Genomic DNA, 16,354 nt, shown 5'->3' on the forward strand with positions numbered 1-16,354 from the left:
GATGATCAGTAAAAAATCTTCTTTTTCCGTCATCCAAAAAAATTATCAGTGTTGCCGAGTGGCGCAATATAAATTTATAACCCTTTTCCCATAAAACTTTTGTTGCTTGGTTAAATTCCTTCTTTCTCTTCAAAAGGTCAGAACTTACATCAGGATAGAAAAGAACTGCTTTCCCTTCTATCATCAATGGCTCATTTTTCTTTCTGGCACGTTGGGCAGCCGCCTTCAGGATCTTTTCTTTATCTTGATATCTTAAGCATTTTATCAAGATTGGTCGTGGGTTTTGATCAGGTTGGGGTTTTGGTCTTAAGGCTCTGTGGACCCTTTCAATTTCAATCAACTGGGTTCCCTCTTCCATTTCCAAATTTTCCGGGATCCATTTTTGAAATTTTTTTATTGGATCCTCTCCCTCTATCCCTTCTTTAAGACCAACAATTTTAATATTATTTCGTCTACTAAAATTTTCAAGCACGTCTATTTTTTCCAACAGTCGTTTTCTTTCTGATGTCCAGGCAAGAATATTATCTTCCATTTTATTCACTCTTTCAATAGTGTCTCCCATTATTTCTTCCAGCTTTTTAACTTTCTTGTCCATTTTCTCCTGTTTTTTCACCATTTTATCAAACATAGCCTTCATATTTTTAATATCTTTTATTATTTTTAATGTTTTAAATTCTTTTAATTCATGCATTATTTGCGCCAAAGCTTCTCTTATGTCTCAAGAATATCTTCCACCTCCAACCTCTTCCTGTTTTTCTTCTTTTACCTCATCTTCATCTGTATGTTCCAGAGAATCCGAATCCACCTCGGGTTCATTCTCACTTCCGCTTCCAATCGTAGCTGGGATTTGTAGTTCAAATTGCTCATGTTTGCACATGCCCTTTCCTGCGCGCACGCACAGTTCCTGTTGTTCCTTCTTGGAGTCTGTTGATGTTGCCGCCGATTTCTGTTCTGTATCGCCAGAGGTAAGATGCACTTGAGTCCAAGGCTTCTTCATGGTGGCCGGCCCAGCTTGTACCGTCTTCAAAGTAGAAGTTTTCTTCTTTGTCTGTTTAGGAGGCATATCTAAGGAAAATCCTGAGTAGTTTAGATGTAGTTTTTAGAAAATATTTACTAACTTTTCACTTAAACATTAATTAGTTTTTTTACGGGAGAGCTGGATTTCCACGTCTCGATCCTATGTCATCACGTGATGTCCCCCAGGAAATGCATACATTTACTTGCTAATGACATGAGTGGTTTCCTAGTACAATAAGATGGACCCTTGACCTCATTTATATCATTATGACACCTTGGCGTGATTATTTACCTGCGCTGCACTTTATCTGTAGCTGCTACGCTTTATTTTGCATTATGAAGCTTTTCACTGCACGTGACAATAATCCAATTCCAATTTCAGTTTGCATGGTAGTGTAGCAGTGAGCCTAACACTATTACAGTACTAGCTGTAAGATCAGCATTCAGTTTTACCACTGTAAAGAGTTTGTACATTTTCCCTGTGACCATATGGGTTTCCTCCAGGTGCTCCAGTTTCCTCCCACATTCCAAAGAGGTATAATTATGAAAACTGTGTTGTGGGCATGCTATGTTGGCACCAGAAGCATGGAGGCACTTGCAGACTGCCCAGCACAATCTTTACTAATTTGATGTGGCATAAACAACACTCTTCACTCTGTTTCAATGTACATGGGACAAAACTAATCTAAGCTTCAAAACAAAATCTAAAAACCTCGTTTCTTATAATTGGTGCAAAAAAAAGTATCCAGGAAATCAGATAGTAATGAAATGTATAGAATTCACATTTATTGGTCCTTCCCAGCTTACTAATGCCCTATTCATGTACATAGGGAGGAGTATTTGAGAGTCAAGCAGAATGGATTTCCTTGGACTGTGGGGTTGCAGGCACCTTCTTCTGAGAAGTCAGTTCAAGATCAGATTTCTGACTTGAAACAGGTTATGAACAGTTCACAGTAATGGATCCCAGTCAAAGCATGGGGAGAACCTGTACTGCATACTGGTCTTGGGTAGTTTATTCGTTTGTGGTCGGACTAGCCAGGGAACAGGTACTCAGATCAAGTTCAAGTCATAGTTCTCAAAAACATTGTGAGTCTGTTGAACAACTTCAGCCAAGATTCAAAAGTCTCTACTATAAATTTGGTTATGTGCTGTGACCTGATCTTATTGAAAACCTGAATTCTACCCCTTCAGATTCCTGAGCAGCTAAGATAATACTCTATTCTGGTAAACTGATAAGAATGTTTATAAAACAGACTTTGTGAAAGTAAGAGGATACATTTATATGAATATGGATCATAAGTAATCACAGTATCTTGTTGTGTCTCTTTCTAGAAATGGGGACACAAGGATGACGTTCTGTGCATTGCCCAATGCCCTCCGACACTTCTTGCCACCTCCAGCTATGACGGAGAAACAATTGTTTGGAATATGATCTCCGGTCACATCTGTTGCCACCTCCAGAATCCGACAATCAAAGAGTGCAGAGACGGAGAAGGTAACATAAGAGAAGCATGATTGATAGGTTGTAAACTTCTTTTAAAAGAGGTGACAGGACTTGTATGAAACAAATATGAGTGGTAGATATTACTAATATCTATTCCAAATTTTAAAAGATTAAGAATATAAACAATTGAAGAGAAAATGTTGTCTGATCCTCCTGCTCAATACAATGCTCTTAATACTTTCTGTTTCCAATAACCTATTTAAACCCTTCCCAAAAATATTCAGTGAACGGTCTCCACTGACTTTAAAGGTAGATCATTGCAATGATCTTAAATAAATTGGCTGGATCAGTTCAGGAATTAGGTGGTTTTTTACTCATCAGAAATACAGTTCCATTTATCACAAATAACTCTTCCAAAATTGAATTTGAAAGAACAGAAGGGATTAGATATGCCTTTTACATTAAAAGAGGTCGAAGAAGCTCTAGGATCACTTCAAAGTAATAAATCCCCAGGAGAAGATGGTTTTCTGCCCGAATTTTACAAAAAGTTTAAAGATTTACTAATTCCTCCTTTTATGGAGTTAATACATCAAGCGGAAAGAACGCATAAACTTCCAGAATCTTTTTCGACAGCTATTTTAATAGTATTGCCAAAAAAAGATAGAGATCTTTTAAAGCCAACATCATATAGACCTATTTCTTTGTTAAACACTGACTATAAAATAATAGCAAAAATGTTATCTAGCATATTATCTAAATACTTAACAAAATTAATACATATGGATCAAACAGGATTTATCAAAAACAATCAGCAGATAATGTAACCCAGTTACTTAGCATAATTCATTTGGCACAAAAGAGGGAGGAAATGAGTGTGGCAGTTGCTTTAGATGCAGAAAAAGCATTTGATAGATTGGAATGGGATTTTTTATTTAAGGTATTGGGAAAAATATGGATTAGGAGTATCCTTTATAAAATGGATTAAAACCTTTAAATACTAATCCCAAAGCTAAAGTAGTGACAAATGGTCAAATTTCAACACCATTTCAGTTAACAAGGTCAACTAGGCAAGGTTGTCCATTATCACCTGCTTTATTTGTGTTGGCAATAGAACCATTAGCTGAATTAATTAGAATGGACCCAGATATTAAGGGTTTCAGAGTTAACCAGGAGGAATACAAGATTAACTTATTTGCTGATGATGTTCTGTTTTATTTAACAAACCCATTGTACTCGCTGCATAAATTATCTTCTAAATTGGAAGAATATGGGAAAATATCAGGCTACAAAATAAATTGGGATAAAAGTGAAATTCTACCTCTTACTAAAGGAGATTATAGTCAATGTCGATTAATAACTCAATTTAGATGGCCGATAAATGGTATAAAATATTTAGGTATAAGAGTTGATAATGATATAAAGAACTTATATAAATTAAATTATTTACCATTATTGAAAAAAATTCAAGAAGATCTTGATAAGTGGATGATATTACCAATAACATTAGTAGGTAGAGTAAATGCCATAAAAATGAATATATTCTCTAGATTACAATACTTATTCCAGTCACTACCAATACAACTACCCCAGAAGTTTTTTCAAGAGTTAAATAAATATGTGAGGAAGTTCCTTTGGAAAGGTAAGATGTCAAGAATATCGTTGGAAAAATTGACATGGAAATTTGATCTAGGAGGGTTACAACTTCCAAACTTTAAGAATTATTATAAAGCAAATCAACTTAGATTTATTGCATCTTTTTTTGATAAAGATAAACCGGCATGGATTAGAATAGAACTAGATAAAATAGGAGAAAATACACCAGAAGATTTTATATATAAATGGGAATCTAAATGGATACGGGAAAAGAAAGAATCTCCTATATTAAAACATTTGATTGATCTATGGAATAAAATAAATGTTGATGATGAGATAAGGAAGTCTTTATTAGCAAAGAGATCTTTAATTCAAAATAAACATTCCTTTTACAATGGATAATCAACTTTTATACAACTGGTTTCAAAAAGGGATTAGATATATAGGAGATTGTTTTGAAGGAGGTATATTAATGTCATTTGATCAATTAAAGAATAAATACAAAATATCAAACAACACTCTTTTTTTGTTATTTCCAATTAAGGGCTTATTTAAGAGAAAAATTGGGTCAAACAATGTTATTGCCGAAATCTAATGAAATAGAAACTTTAATTCAAAAAGGAAAAATTTAAAAAATTATTTCTTGTATGTATAGTTTGATTCAAAAACAGGCAATTAAACAAGGAATCCATAAGTCAAGACAAAAATGGGAAACTGACTTGAATATTAAAATTGAAGAAACAAGTTGGTCAAGACTATGTCTTGATAGTATGACAAATACAACAAATGTCCGGTTAAGATTAGTGCAATATAATTTTTTACATCAATTATATATTACACCACAAAAAATAAATAAATTAAACCCAAATTTATCTGATCAATGTTTCCGATGTAATCAAGAAATTGGTACTTTTTTACATTCTACTTGGTCTTGTTCTAAAATTCAACCTTTTTGGACAAATTTAAGAGTTTTACTGGAACAAATTATTGGAACACAACTTCCACATAACCCAACATTATTTTTATTAGGTGATATTGAAGGGATAAAACCGAAACCCAAATTGAATAAATATCAGAAAGAATTCATAAAAATTGCATTGGCAGTAGCCAAAAAGGCTATTGCAGTTACTTGGAAATCGGATTCATACTTAAGTATAGAACGTTGGAAGAACAAAGTTTCCAGCTGTATTCCATTTGAAAAAATTACTTGTAATTTAAGAGATAAATATGAAACATTTCTGAAAATTTGGCACCCTTATTTACAAAAGACAGGATTAAATATATAGATGCTCCGAAGATAAAATAATTGGTTATTTGGGGAAAGAAATAAATATATATACTAAAATTATTATGAACTCCGTGGAGCATGTGGGTATCTTCCGATATCCAGTCTTCTTTCTCTCTCTCTCTCTCTCTCTCTCTCTCTCTCTCCCTCTCTCCTCTTTTTCTTTCCTTCTATAGGGTTATGTTAGGGGGGAAGGGTTGATAATTTTTTTTCCTTCTTTCTGTAATCATTTGAAAACTCAATAAAAAAAAATTAAAAAAAAGAAATACAGTTCCAAAACTCAGTGGTAAATGTTGGTAGTCCTCTGTGAAGCTGCCTTCATTTATCGATGTACTGCATGTGCCAGCGGATTTAGGATTCGGATGTTTCCGTGTTTGAACGCAGAAACCCTGAGCTCACTGAAAAACTATTGTTACTTGAATCTGTAGGTGTGCTCCAGACAGAGTTGAGTGGAGATGAATTACCTCTGGAGTACCACAACTTCATACACGTTAGACCTGGCATAGGAACTTGTAGCACATTTGTTTAAATGGAAATTTGACACTTGCAAGGATGAACAAAAATAATGTATATACTATTTTGATTATAGTTGGAATTGTGCCATACTTTTCATTACCTAAAAGTACTTAGAAATGTTTTTGGAATTTAAAAAAAAAAATTTGATTTCTATATTTTTGAACACTTGGTGGAACATTTGAAACCACTGACACTAATCTGATAGCCTTGAACAGATAACAAAGTTGAGGAGATGATTTTGATGCCAGTCAAAAGTTTTTCTGAGTGGCTTTCATTCCCATGACAACACATACGTACACAGGGTCTCACAGTCACAGTGGGCCTCACTGTACAACACATGTCACTTTTAAGTAAATTCAGCCTTCTGGGTAAAAATTAGATAAGTGCATTGACCAAAATGTGCCTTAGTTGTGTGTGACGACAGGGAACTACACTTTGCACGTGCCCAGCTATGGAGTTATAACAGCTTCATTTGTTTTTGTGGGAAGGAAATTTCTGGATGAGTTGGACTAATATTTCATCCCTGAGCTACAAAGCAATGAAAGTTTGAAAGGTTTCATATTGCATTAATCCATATTTCCAATCTAAATTTTATGGACTTTGGTGTTAACAGCTTTTTCAGAGAAAGGAGAAATTACAGGAGACAACTAACAACTGTAAATAGGCAGAAAAATGCTCTGAATGAAAAGGAGCAGACAAGAACTAAATAATGTCTAAAGTTTACTGGTATCACTACGCTAAATATCTTTTTATCCCTATCTTACTGTTCAGTACTGTTTATTATTTTAATTACTTTTTCAATGTTTTCACAGCAGTAACAGATAAAAGTGTAAATAAAGTTATATTCTTGAAAACTCGAGCACTGAAGATTGATTCAGGAGCATCCCTTGTTACCACTGGTTCCCAAGGTAAGTAAATAATTCAATCTAGAGATCAAAAGCTGAAACTGTTGAAAATCTGAAACAACAGTCAAAAATGTGATAAATATACAAATCTAACAGCATCTGGAGAGATAAAACCATAAGGCATAAGAACAGAATTAGGCCACTCGGCCCATCAAGTCTGCTCTGCCATTCCATCATGGCTGATTTATTACCCCTCTCAACCTTCTCCTGCCTTCTCCCCGAAACCTTCGACACCCTGGATAATCGTAAACTTCCCAATCTCCACTTTAAATATACTCCATGAGTTGACCTCCACAGCCATTCATGGGAATGAATTCCACAGATGTACCACCACATGACTAAAAAAAATTCCGCCTGATCTCTGTTCTGAATGGATGGCCCTCTATTCTGAGACTGTGCCCTCTGGTCCAAGACTCACCCATCCATAGGAAATATCCTCTCCGCATCCAGTTTATTTAGGACTTTTGATATTTGACAAGTTTCAATGAGATCCCCTTTCTTCTAAATTCCAGTGTGTACAGGCCTAGAGCCAACAAATGCTTGACACACATTAACCCTTTCATTCCCAGAATAATTCTTGTGAACCTCCTCTGGAACCTGTCCAGCACATCCTTTCTTAGATAAGGGGCCCAAAACTGTTCACAATACTCAGTGTGGTCTGACCAATGCTTTATAAAGCCTCAGCATCACATCATTGTTCTTATATTCTAGTCCTCTTGAAATGATTGCTTACATTGCATTTGCCTTCCTTGCCACTGACTCAACCTGCAAATTAACCATTAGGGAATCCTGCACAAGAACTCTCAAATTCCTTTTCACCTGATTTTTGAATTTTCTCTTCATTTAGAAAATATTCTAAAAATATTCCTTCTACCAAAGTGCATGCCTTTCACTTCCTTACACTATATTTCATCTGCCACTTCTTTGCCCATTCTCTCAATCTGTCCCTTTGCAGACTCCCTGCTTCCCCAACACTACCTGCCCCTCCACCGATCTTTTTATTATCTGCAAGTTTGGTCACAAGGCAATCAATTCTGTCATCCAAATCGTTGACATGTAACATGAAAAGAAGCAGTTCCACAACAGATCCACCCCACCACTAGTCACCAGCAGCCAACCAGAAAAGGATCCCTTTACTGCATTCCCACTTTTCTTCCTGCCTATCAGCCACTGCTTTATCCATGCTGGAATCTTTCCTGTAGTACCATGGGCTGTTAACTTGCTAGAATTTCAACAGATTTGTCAGGCAAGATATCCCCTTAAGAAAGCCGTGCTAACTTTGGCCTACTTTATCATGTTCCTCAAAGTACCCTGAAACCTCACCTGAATAATGGACTCCAACACTGAAGTCAGGCTAACTGGCCTATAATTCCTTTCTTTCGCATCTGAATGGCCCCTAGTGCTTTTTAAACCTCGCGCAGCCCCCCTAATGAATGACCTCGCATGACAATTGCAGCCCACAGATAGAAAGTACTTCAATTATAATCTCTTTCAAAGTTCAGAGCATACTTATTATCAAGTTATTTAAGATATCATGTGCTACTTTGAAATTCATTTGCTTGCAGGCATTTACAGAAAGATTAAAAAATATAATAGAATTTACAAAAAAACTACACAAAGATTGACAAATAAACAATGTGCAAAAGAAGAAAAATTGGGGAGATTAAAAATGAATAACAATGAGAACATGAGTTGTAAAGTTGTTGAAAGTGTGTCTGTAAGGTTATACAATCAGTTGAGGTGAGTGAGGTTATGCACAGCAGCTCAGGAGCACGATGGTTGTAGAGTAATAATTGTTCCTGAACCTGGTAGCGTGAGACCTGCCTGATGGTAGTAGTGAGAAGAAAGCATGGCCTGGATGGTGGGAGTCTCTGATAATGGATGCTGACTTATTATGATAGCACTCCTTGTAGATGTGCTCATTGGTGGGGAAGTCCCTTCCTGTGATGGGATTCACAGTGCCAGGAAAGGGATCGTCTTATGTTTGTTTCTCCAATCCATTTCCTTTACCAGTACATGGCTGAATTTGGAAGACAGGGTACATTTATTGGGCTCTTACCATTGTATATCCACAGAAGGTTTAAAGCAATCTAGGTCCTAAGTTCTTAAATGATTTTAGCAGCAGCTGAGTTGAGGCTAGAGTGGATTTGGAAAATATTATGGCGGAGGACGTAAGCGGTTGAAAGCAATGGTCCTGTTGGTAAAAGAAGAGAGGCTCAGAAGCTCAAGTGGAAGCTGAGTAGAGCAATAAGATTGTGCACTGTCCTCCTCAAAGGAGGATATTGACAGGGGTGGCATAGAAGGTGAGGACATAAAGAAAAACAATCAGTGTTTCAGCCATCCCAGTCTTTCAATGGAGGAAGCTGCAGATCACCCAAGGTTGGTTATTAGCAAGCAGATGGAAAAAGTGAATGATCAAGATTGAGTGGAGAGTGATGCTTTTAGATAAAGGTGTTTATATTAAGATGCAAAGAATGATAGTCTAAGAACAAATCCTTGGCAAATTTCCAGTTAGTGATGCATGGGTGCTGGTTGTCCATTGTGTCCAATGATGATAGGAAACCCGTGGGAGAGCTTTAAAAGTGGAAAAGCAGTTGCACTGGCCCTGGGGCAGTTCAACTCTCTCAGAAGTTTGAGACCAGTGATACAGACAAGAGTCTCAAAATTGGGGAAAGTTCAGATAAAATTGTACAAGGAAAATATCACTACTGTAGATGTGGAAGAAAGATGTCAGAGAGTGCTGTGGTATCACTGGTTGCAGATATGATAAAGAGGGGGTATGAAAGATAGCGTGCTATAACAGTTACCATAATTCATCACTCAGCATTGGTTAGAGATATAATTGGGGTCAAGGTGGGAAGAGGGACACTGTTTTGAGAGGTGACAATGTGTTCAAGAATTTTGTAGAGGAAAGCAAGTAGTTTTCAGTGTAGGACGGCTTTGTATTTTTTTGAGGTACTTAGGATGATAAAAGTTTTTGAGAGTAAGGCAGACAATACTTGAGGAGAGGAAAAAGTTCAAATATGACTTTAGAATTAGTTTGTGTTGTCACAGTTTAATGAAGGATCTGGTGAGCTTCGAATTCATGAGAAAATATTGGGAAATTAAAACCGTAGGAAGATGCAGGTTCAGGGCTAGATCAATGGGAAGTTAAAATTATTTTCTTTCTTTCCACTTTTATCACCTGGCTTCCTGAATATCTCCAGCATTTATTGTTTTAAGTTGAGGTTTCGAACATCTGTAGATTTTTTTTCTCTTTTCAGAATGTTCAATATTATCCTTGTTCAGAACTGGTTTTTGTAGGAACTGCCGATACTGTGCAATGTGTCTGTTTATAATAAAGTGAGAATCTGAGCTTTCAGCCATTAATTCAGAATCAGGTTTAATATCACCGATGTACATCATGAAATTTTTAAACTTTATGGCAGCAATACAATGAAATACACGATAAATAGATATAGAGGAAAAAACTGAATTACATTAAGCATATATATGTCTTTTAAATAGTTAAGTTAGTGCGAGAACACCAGAAATAAAAAGTAGCGAGGTGGTGTTCATGGGTTCAATGTCCATTCAGAAATTGGGTGGCAGAGGGGAAGAAGCTGTTCCTGAATCGCTGAGTGTGTGCCTTCAGGCTTCTGTACCTCCTTCCCGACAGTAACAATGAGAAGAGGGCGTGTCCTGGGTGATGGAGATCCTTAATGATGGAAGCTGCCTTTCTGAGGCACCACTCCTTGAAGATGTCTTGGATACTATAGAGGCTCGTACTCACGATGGAGCTGACTGATTTTACATGTTTCTGCAGCTTACTTTGATCTTGTGCAGTAGCCTCCCCCCCCCCCCCGCCCCACTCCATACCAGACGGTGATGCAGCCAGTCAGAATGCTCTCTCCATGGTACATTTGTAGAAGTTTAAGTGTTTGAGTTGACAAGCCAAACCTCCTCAAACTCCTAATGAAATATAACTGCTGTCTTGCCTTCTTTATTGCTGCATCGATATGTTGCATCCAGATTAGGTCCTCGGAGATATTGACACCCAGGAACTTGTAATTGCTCACTCTCTCCACTTCTGATCCTTTTATGAGGGTTGGTTTGTGTTCCCTTGTCATACACTTTCTGAAGTCCACAATCAGCTCTTTGCTTTTGCTGATGTTGAGTGCAAGGTTGTTACTGCGATATCACTCAACCACTCAATCTAATTCCTGTAGGCCCTTTCGTCACCTTCTGAAGTTCTGCCAACAATGGTTATATCATCAACAAATTTATAGATGGCAATCGAGCTATGCCTATCCACACAGTCATGGGTGCTGAGAGAGTAGAGTGGTGGGCTAAGCACCCCGCCCCCCCGAGGTGCACCAGTGTTGATCGTCAGCTAGGTGGAGATGTTATTTCCGATCTGCTAGTTCAAGAGTAATTTTCATTTTTGTTTCTTAAAGGTACGCTTGTTTTCTGGAACCTGTTCAATGGTGGACTGCTCTATGGTACTTTCACAGCTGTGAGTTACATTGTATTTCAGAGCTCCAAGTTGGCAAAGATGCATACATTACTATAAAGAGCTGAACTGTCTTTAGTTCCTTGTGGATAACCTGTATAAAAGACAATGTCAATCTCAATGCAATGCTTTGAAAAGATCTGTCACAAATATATCCTAAAAATATCTCCTGCATCTAATAGAATAAGCATGACAAATGTATTTTCTTGTATTAGTATGCTTTTTATCATCTTAAATGGTTAGAAATGTAGATTTTTTTTCTTTGGAGTGTATTCTGAGAAAAAATAGCAATTATACTGAAGTTTTAATTTGATTTATTTAATTCCATTGCAAATTGAAGTACTTTGGGCCAAATAAATCATTTCCATGAATAATATGCTACAGTGCCTTGGCAATAAGGCAATCCTGACTTGATAGGAAACGTGCCGCTCTAAATGTGCCAAGCTGTGCGTTTGCTCAGACAGATTTGTGCATTGAAGAATTCTGCTTAATGCAGGCAAATGTTTTAGAAGGCTTCACAGTACATTTTTGACATAATTCGTTTAATTCAAGCACTTTATAATCCTTAAATTGAATCCATTTGAAAGAGTATTAGTGATTTCTGAAGAGAACAAAACATAGAATGAACTTCTGTCTTAAGAGATAGCAGCTATAAACAGATTACATTACTGCTAACTTTCACTCATTCTATTACTGCGAAGATAAGATGATCCCGCATTATAGCCATTTGGTTTCTGGAAATTTGTCCTTACGGAATTTACAGATCACGAACAAAACGTGAGGTGTGGAATAATGCCGTTGTCGCAGAATGTATGTTGGGTGGGGGGGGGGGATGCAAGTAAATCAACACAATTTTTTCCAACTCGCATTTCTTGGTGACACGCCCTGCCCATATAGAAAACCACTGTATGCCCTATTTTCCAGGGCATCAAACCTTTATTGCCCATCCCTCCATAATGTGGGGTTATATCATAAAATGGAATGCCCCTGTATCCCCTCCCATGCATAGCACAGTAACAAAATAAGAAATGTGAAATTTTGTATGTAGGTTTGATTGAGTATAAGGATGCACACTATATTTTTATTTTTATTAAAACCAGCATAGGATACCCTCCATAGCTTAAAGGAGACCTGTTTTTAATGTTCCCCATTGAAGATAAGTAAAATTGTTATGAAGTCTTTTTTTTGAGGTACTAAATCCTTCAATAGACTTTTGGCCATTTGAACCTCAAATTTGTACTCTCCAGATAGCCAGGAAACAAAGAAAGAATTGAACATCTTTGTGTTTTCTTTGTTTCGTGGCTATCTGGAGAAGACAAATTTCAGAGTTGTATATGGATACGTGCTTTGATAATAAATTACCCTTTGAAAGAGAAGCTATACATCTGTGCACCAAGTTTCTATGGGAGGTTTAGTGTGACACCAAAGAAATGTCTTAAATACTATTACAGAGATTGCCTACAATGCATCATATATTTGGGAAAATGTTAAATAAATAATTATATTTGGGGAAAAAATGCATGTTAACATTTGGTTAAAGGTTAATATGCAGATTGAGCCAGTGGTGAGGAATGCAGATGCAATGTTAGCATTCATTTAGAGAGGAGTAGAATATAAAAACAAGTTTGTAATGTTGAGGCTTTGTAAGGCGCTGGTGAGGCCTCATTTGGAGTATTGTGAGCAGTTTTGGGCCCCTTATCTAAGAAAGGATGTGCTGGCATTGGAGAGAGTTCAGAGGAGGTTCACAAAAGTGATTCTAGGAATAAAGGGCTTATCTTATGAGGAGCTATTGGTGGCTCTAGGCCTTTACTCGCTGGAATTTAGAAAAATGAGGGGCTCTCATTAAAACCTATCGAACATTGAAAGTCCTGGATAGAGTGGATGTGGAGAGGATATTTCCTATAGTGAGGGCATCTAGGATCAGAAGGCACAGCCTCAGAATAGAGGGCTGACCATTTAGTAAGGAAATGAGGAAGAATTTCTTTAGTCAGAGAATGGTGAATCTTTAGAATTCACTGCCACAGGTGGCTGTGGAGGTCAGGTCATTGAGGGCCTTCAAGGTGGAAGTTGATAGGGTGTTGATTCATCAAGGCATGAAAGGTTATGGGGAGAAGGTAGGGGAATGGGGCTGAGAGGGAAATAGCTATGTGAAATGGTGGAGCAGTCTCGATAGGCTGAATGGCCCAATTCTGCTCCAATGTTGTATGGTCCTATGGTCCAAAAGACTGAGGTAATTATGTTTGTGTGTGAATGCATTCGACAGGTGAGCCAATGCAAGAGAGTTTGCTTTGGATTTGCACAAATTAGGAAATAGGGAAGTTGCAAAAAAAGTCTTAACAGGAATGATTTCAATGAAAAACCTGGGCCAAGTTGTTACATTACTTCATAATCTGATGCAAGCAGTTGGCCTAAATGCCACTCAATGGTATTTGAATTACTAATGATTGTGTGAAAGTGCAACTTTAGCACCCAAAAATGACAGAGTTCAGGCTATGAATAAAGGCTCCCATGTAATGCTTCATGCACAATCTGTACAATATATAAGTTTATTGACAGGATGACAGACATTGCTCGGGCTGCATGGCTTCCTGTTCAATGTTTAAACTCTGCTACCACTTGGAGTGACATCACATAATCTTGAATCAAAGAAGCACCAGAATTTGGGTCCACAAATACTAATCAATAGCACAAGATTATCAGTTCAAAATTTACTACCTCATGGCTACGGTAATGACTGGTAATGCTCTTGGGGAAAATGTCTTCAAACCTTAATAGTAATTATCCCGTCTGATCCACCTATTCAGTTCAACATACTTTAGTTCCCTGATCAACGTCATTTTGCTATAAGCACTAACATGGCACAAGTACAATCATTAGAAGTTATTGGACCTAACCTCAAAACTCGGTTCTCTCCACATGATCAGCTATAAATTGACTGGTCCTGAGTTAGATATGAAAATAATCTATACAATTTTACATTAGATCAAAAAGAAACATGGCGTATTCCGAGCATCTACAGATATTCTTTGTGCTTGTGATGATGTATTCTAATGCACTTTGACAGTGAAATAAAGCAATTGTGCACATTATGCTAGGTACACACTGTGTATTTAAAGAGAAATAGATTAAATTAGATTTTTATGCACACATTTATTTTCACTGAATGCTTTTATTGGTAACTTTAGATAACCAACATAATTTTAACCCCCATAATTATATCATTCATGAAATGATTATATATTTAAGTTCTATTTTATTTCACTTACAAAGTGTGTTATAAAACCAATTACACAGAAATAAATTGAAAGCATCATGATTACTGTCATAATAATCTGGGCAATGCCTTTATTCGGTCACCATCAAATATATTAAACATCAGTTTGTGGTAGAATAAAGGAAGATCTATTTTACTCTTGCCCACTCAATGTGAGTAATACAAGGTCAGGTGTTTTTGAGGGGACATTTTATCTTTAGGACTATATAGCTATTTTAACAATAAGTTTCAAGGACCATTCCCTTTGAGCTTCATGACATCAGCCACAGTCCTTCACCTGCTTGATTGTTCCTGTAGTTTTCCCACTGCCTTTGGCTGAAGACTTCACTTGAACCACTTATCTGATGCCAGGGAATTAAAGGATCCTGGGCTTTCTACTGTGTCATCAGTGAGATTTTCTCCCCCATCACATAGCCTACCTGGGGATAGATTCTTCCCATTTCCTTTTCCCTCTTTCTTCATTCCCCACTCCAGCTCCCCCTTACCTCTTCTCTTCTCCTCATCCACCTATCAGCTCCCTTAGGTGCCCCTCCTCCTTCCCTTTCTCCCATGATGCACTTTCCTCTCCTATCAGATTCCTCCTTCTCCATCCCTTTACCATTTCCACCTTCTTCCCCTCCCCAAACACCTGGCTTCACCTACCACCTTCCAGCTTGTATTCCCTCCTCTCCTTCCATCTCCTTATTCTGCTTCTTCTCCCTTCCGTTCCAGTCCTGAAGAAGTGTCTCAGCCCGAAACATCAACTGTTTATTCATTTCCATAGATGCTACCTGACCTGCTGAGTTCCTCCAGCATTTGTATGTGTTACTGATGATAGATACTGTGCACTTTTTCACTAATGCAAGGAAGCAGTGTTTAGGAAAAAGTCTGAGAAAAGTGCTACATCTGCTTCACCACGCCATTCATCCCAATTCTGAAATTGATAATGTGCTTCCATCTTTTTAGTCTAGAGTGAAGTCTCAGATAAGTAGTCTTGGTGCATCGACAAATGACTCTTTACTTTACACCGCGGATTATGTTGGATATATCTATGTTTACAGTATAAAGGATTATGCTGTTCAAGGACCGGAAACAGATCCACCAAAAAGTAAGAATTTGAGATGCTCCATTGTCCCAATAAGTACATTGTATTTCCAAATTTAGAATATCCCTTGTGGTAGTATGGTTGTAATTTTTATCCTGTTACTAAACAGCATGGAACTATCTCAGCTGCCTGTTGTTATATTTCACTACTACGCCATATTCTCATTGTTTTCATCCAGACAAAGATGGTGCTTTGTTGTAAACATTAAATTTAAAAAATAGTTTCGGTTTGCTAGGCAACAAATGATTTGTTATGTAAAATATACATCAGATTATTTAATTAGATAAATATTTGACTTTTGTCAGTTTAAAAATACTCTAAAATCTGCCAGATTGGAGTGAAGGACTGAATCATCTTCAGAATAACAAACCATTATCATGAAATCAGTGACTGAATTTTACTGCTGGCATTTTCAGTAACCCTCTACAGTTCCCCGATTTGCTGTATTTGTCCTTTTATCCATTCACATTACTATTATTATAGATGTGGAGCACCTTTGTTCCGTTACAATCCTGTAGTCAGAAGAAACAATTTGCATTTGTAAAACACTTTACATATACTGAGGATATCCCAAAATATTTAACAGCCAAGGGATATTTATTTGGTAGTCAGTAGCAAAATGCTCCTCTCCACCTTCGCATTTCCATAGTTAATTTAAATCTTAGTCCTTAATTCTTCCCCTTTCTAAACCCTTGCTTATAATTTCATATGCCTTAATTAAATCTCCCCTCAGCACCAAAGAAA

The 16,354-nt window shown here is 37.0% G+C and overlaps 1 protein-coding gene across 1 annotated transcript in view; it reads left to right on the forward strand.

Annotated features, from left to right (window-relative positions):
- wdr95 (WD40 repeat domain 95) overlaps nucleotides 1-16,354 on the forward strand; it is a 105,434-nt gene that overhangs the window by 80,618 nt on the left and 8,462 nt on the right. Inside the window, exons 20-23 of the mRNA XM_073041931.1 lie at nucleotides 2,350-2,512; nucleotides 6,668-6,763; nucleotides 11,197-11,255; nucleotides 15,472-15,613. Of these exons, the coding sequence (XP_072898032.1) occupies nucleotides 2,350-2,512; nucleotides 6,668-6,763; nucleotides 11,197-11,255; nucleotides 15,472-15,613 (460 nt within the window). The remainder of the gene's footprint in view (nucleotides 1-2,349; nucleotides 2,513-6,667; nucleotides 6,764-11,196; nucleotides 11,256-15,471; nucleotides 15,614-16,354) is intronic.

The sequence above is a fragment of the Hemitrygon akajei genome, chromosome 4, assembly GCF_048418815.1.
Source record: "Hemitrygon akajei chromosome 4, sHemAka1.3, whole genome shotgun sequence".
In the NCBI taxonomy this organism is placed as follows: domain Eukaryota; kingdom Metazoa; phylum Chordata; class Chondrichthyes; order Myliobatiformes; family Dasyatidae; genus Hemitrygon; species Hemitrygon akajei.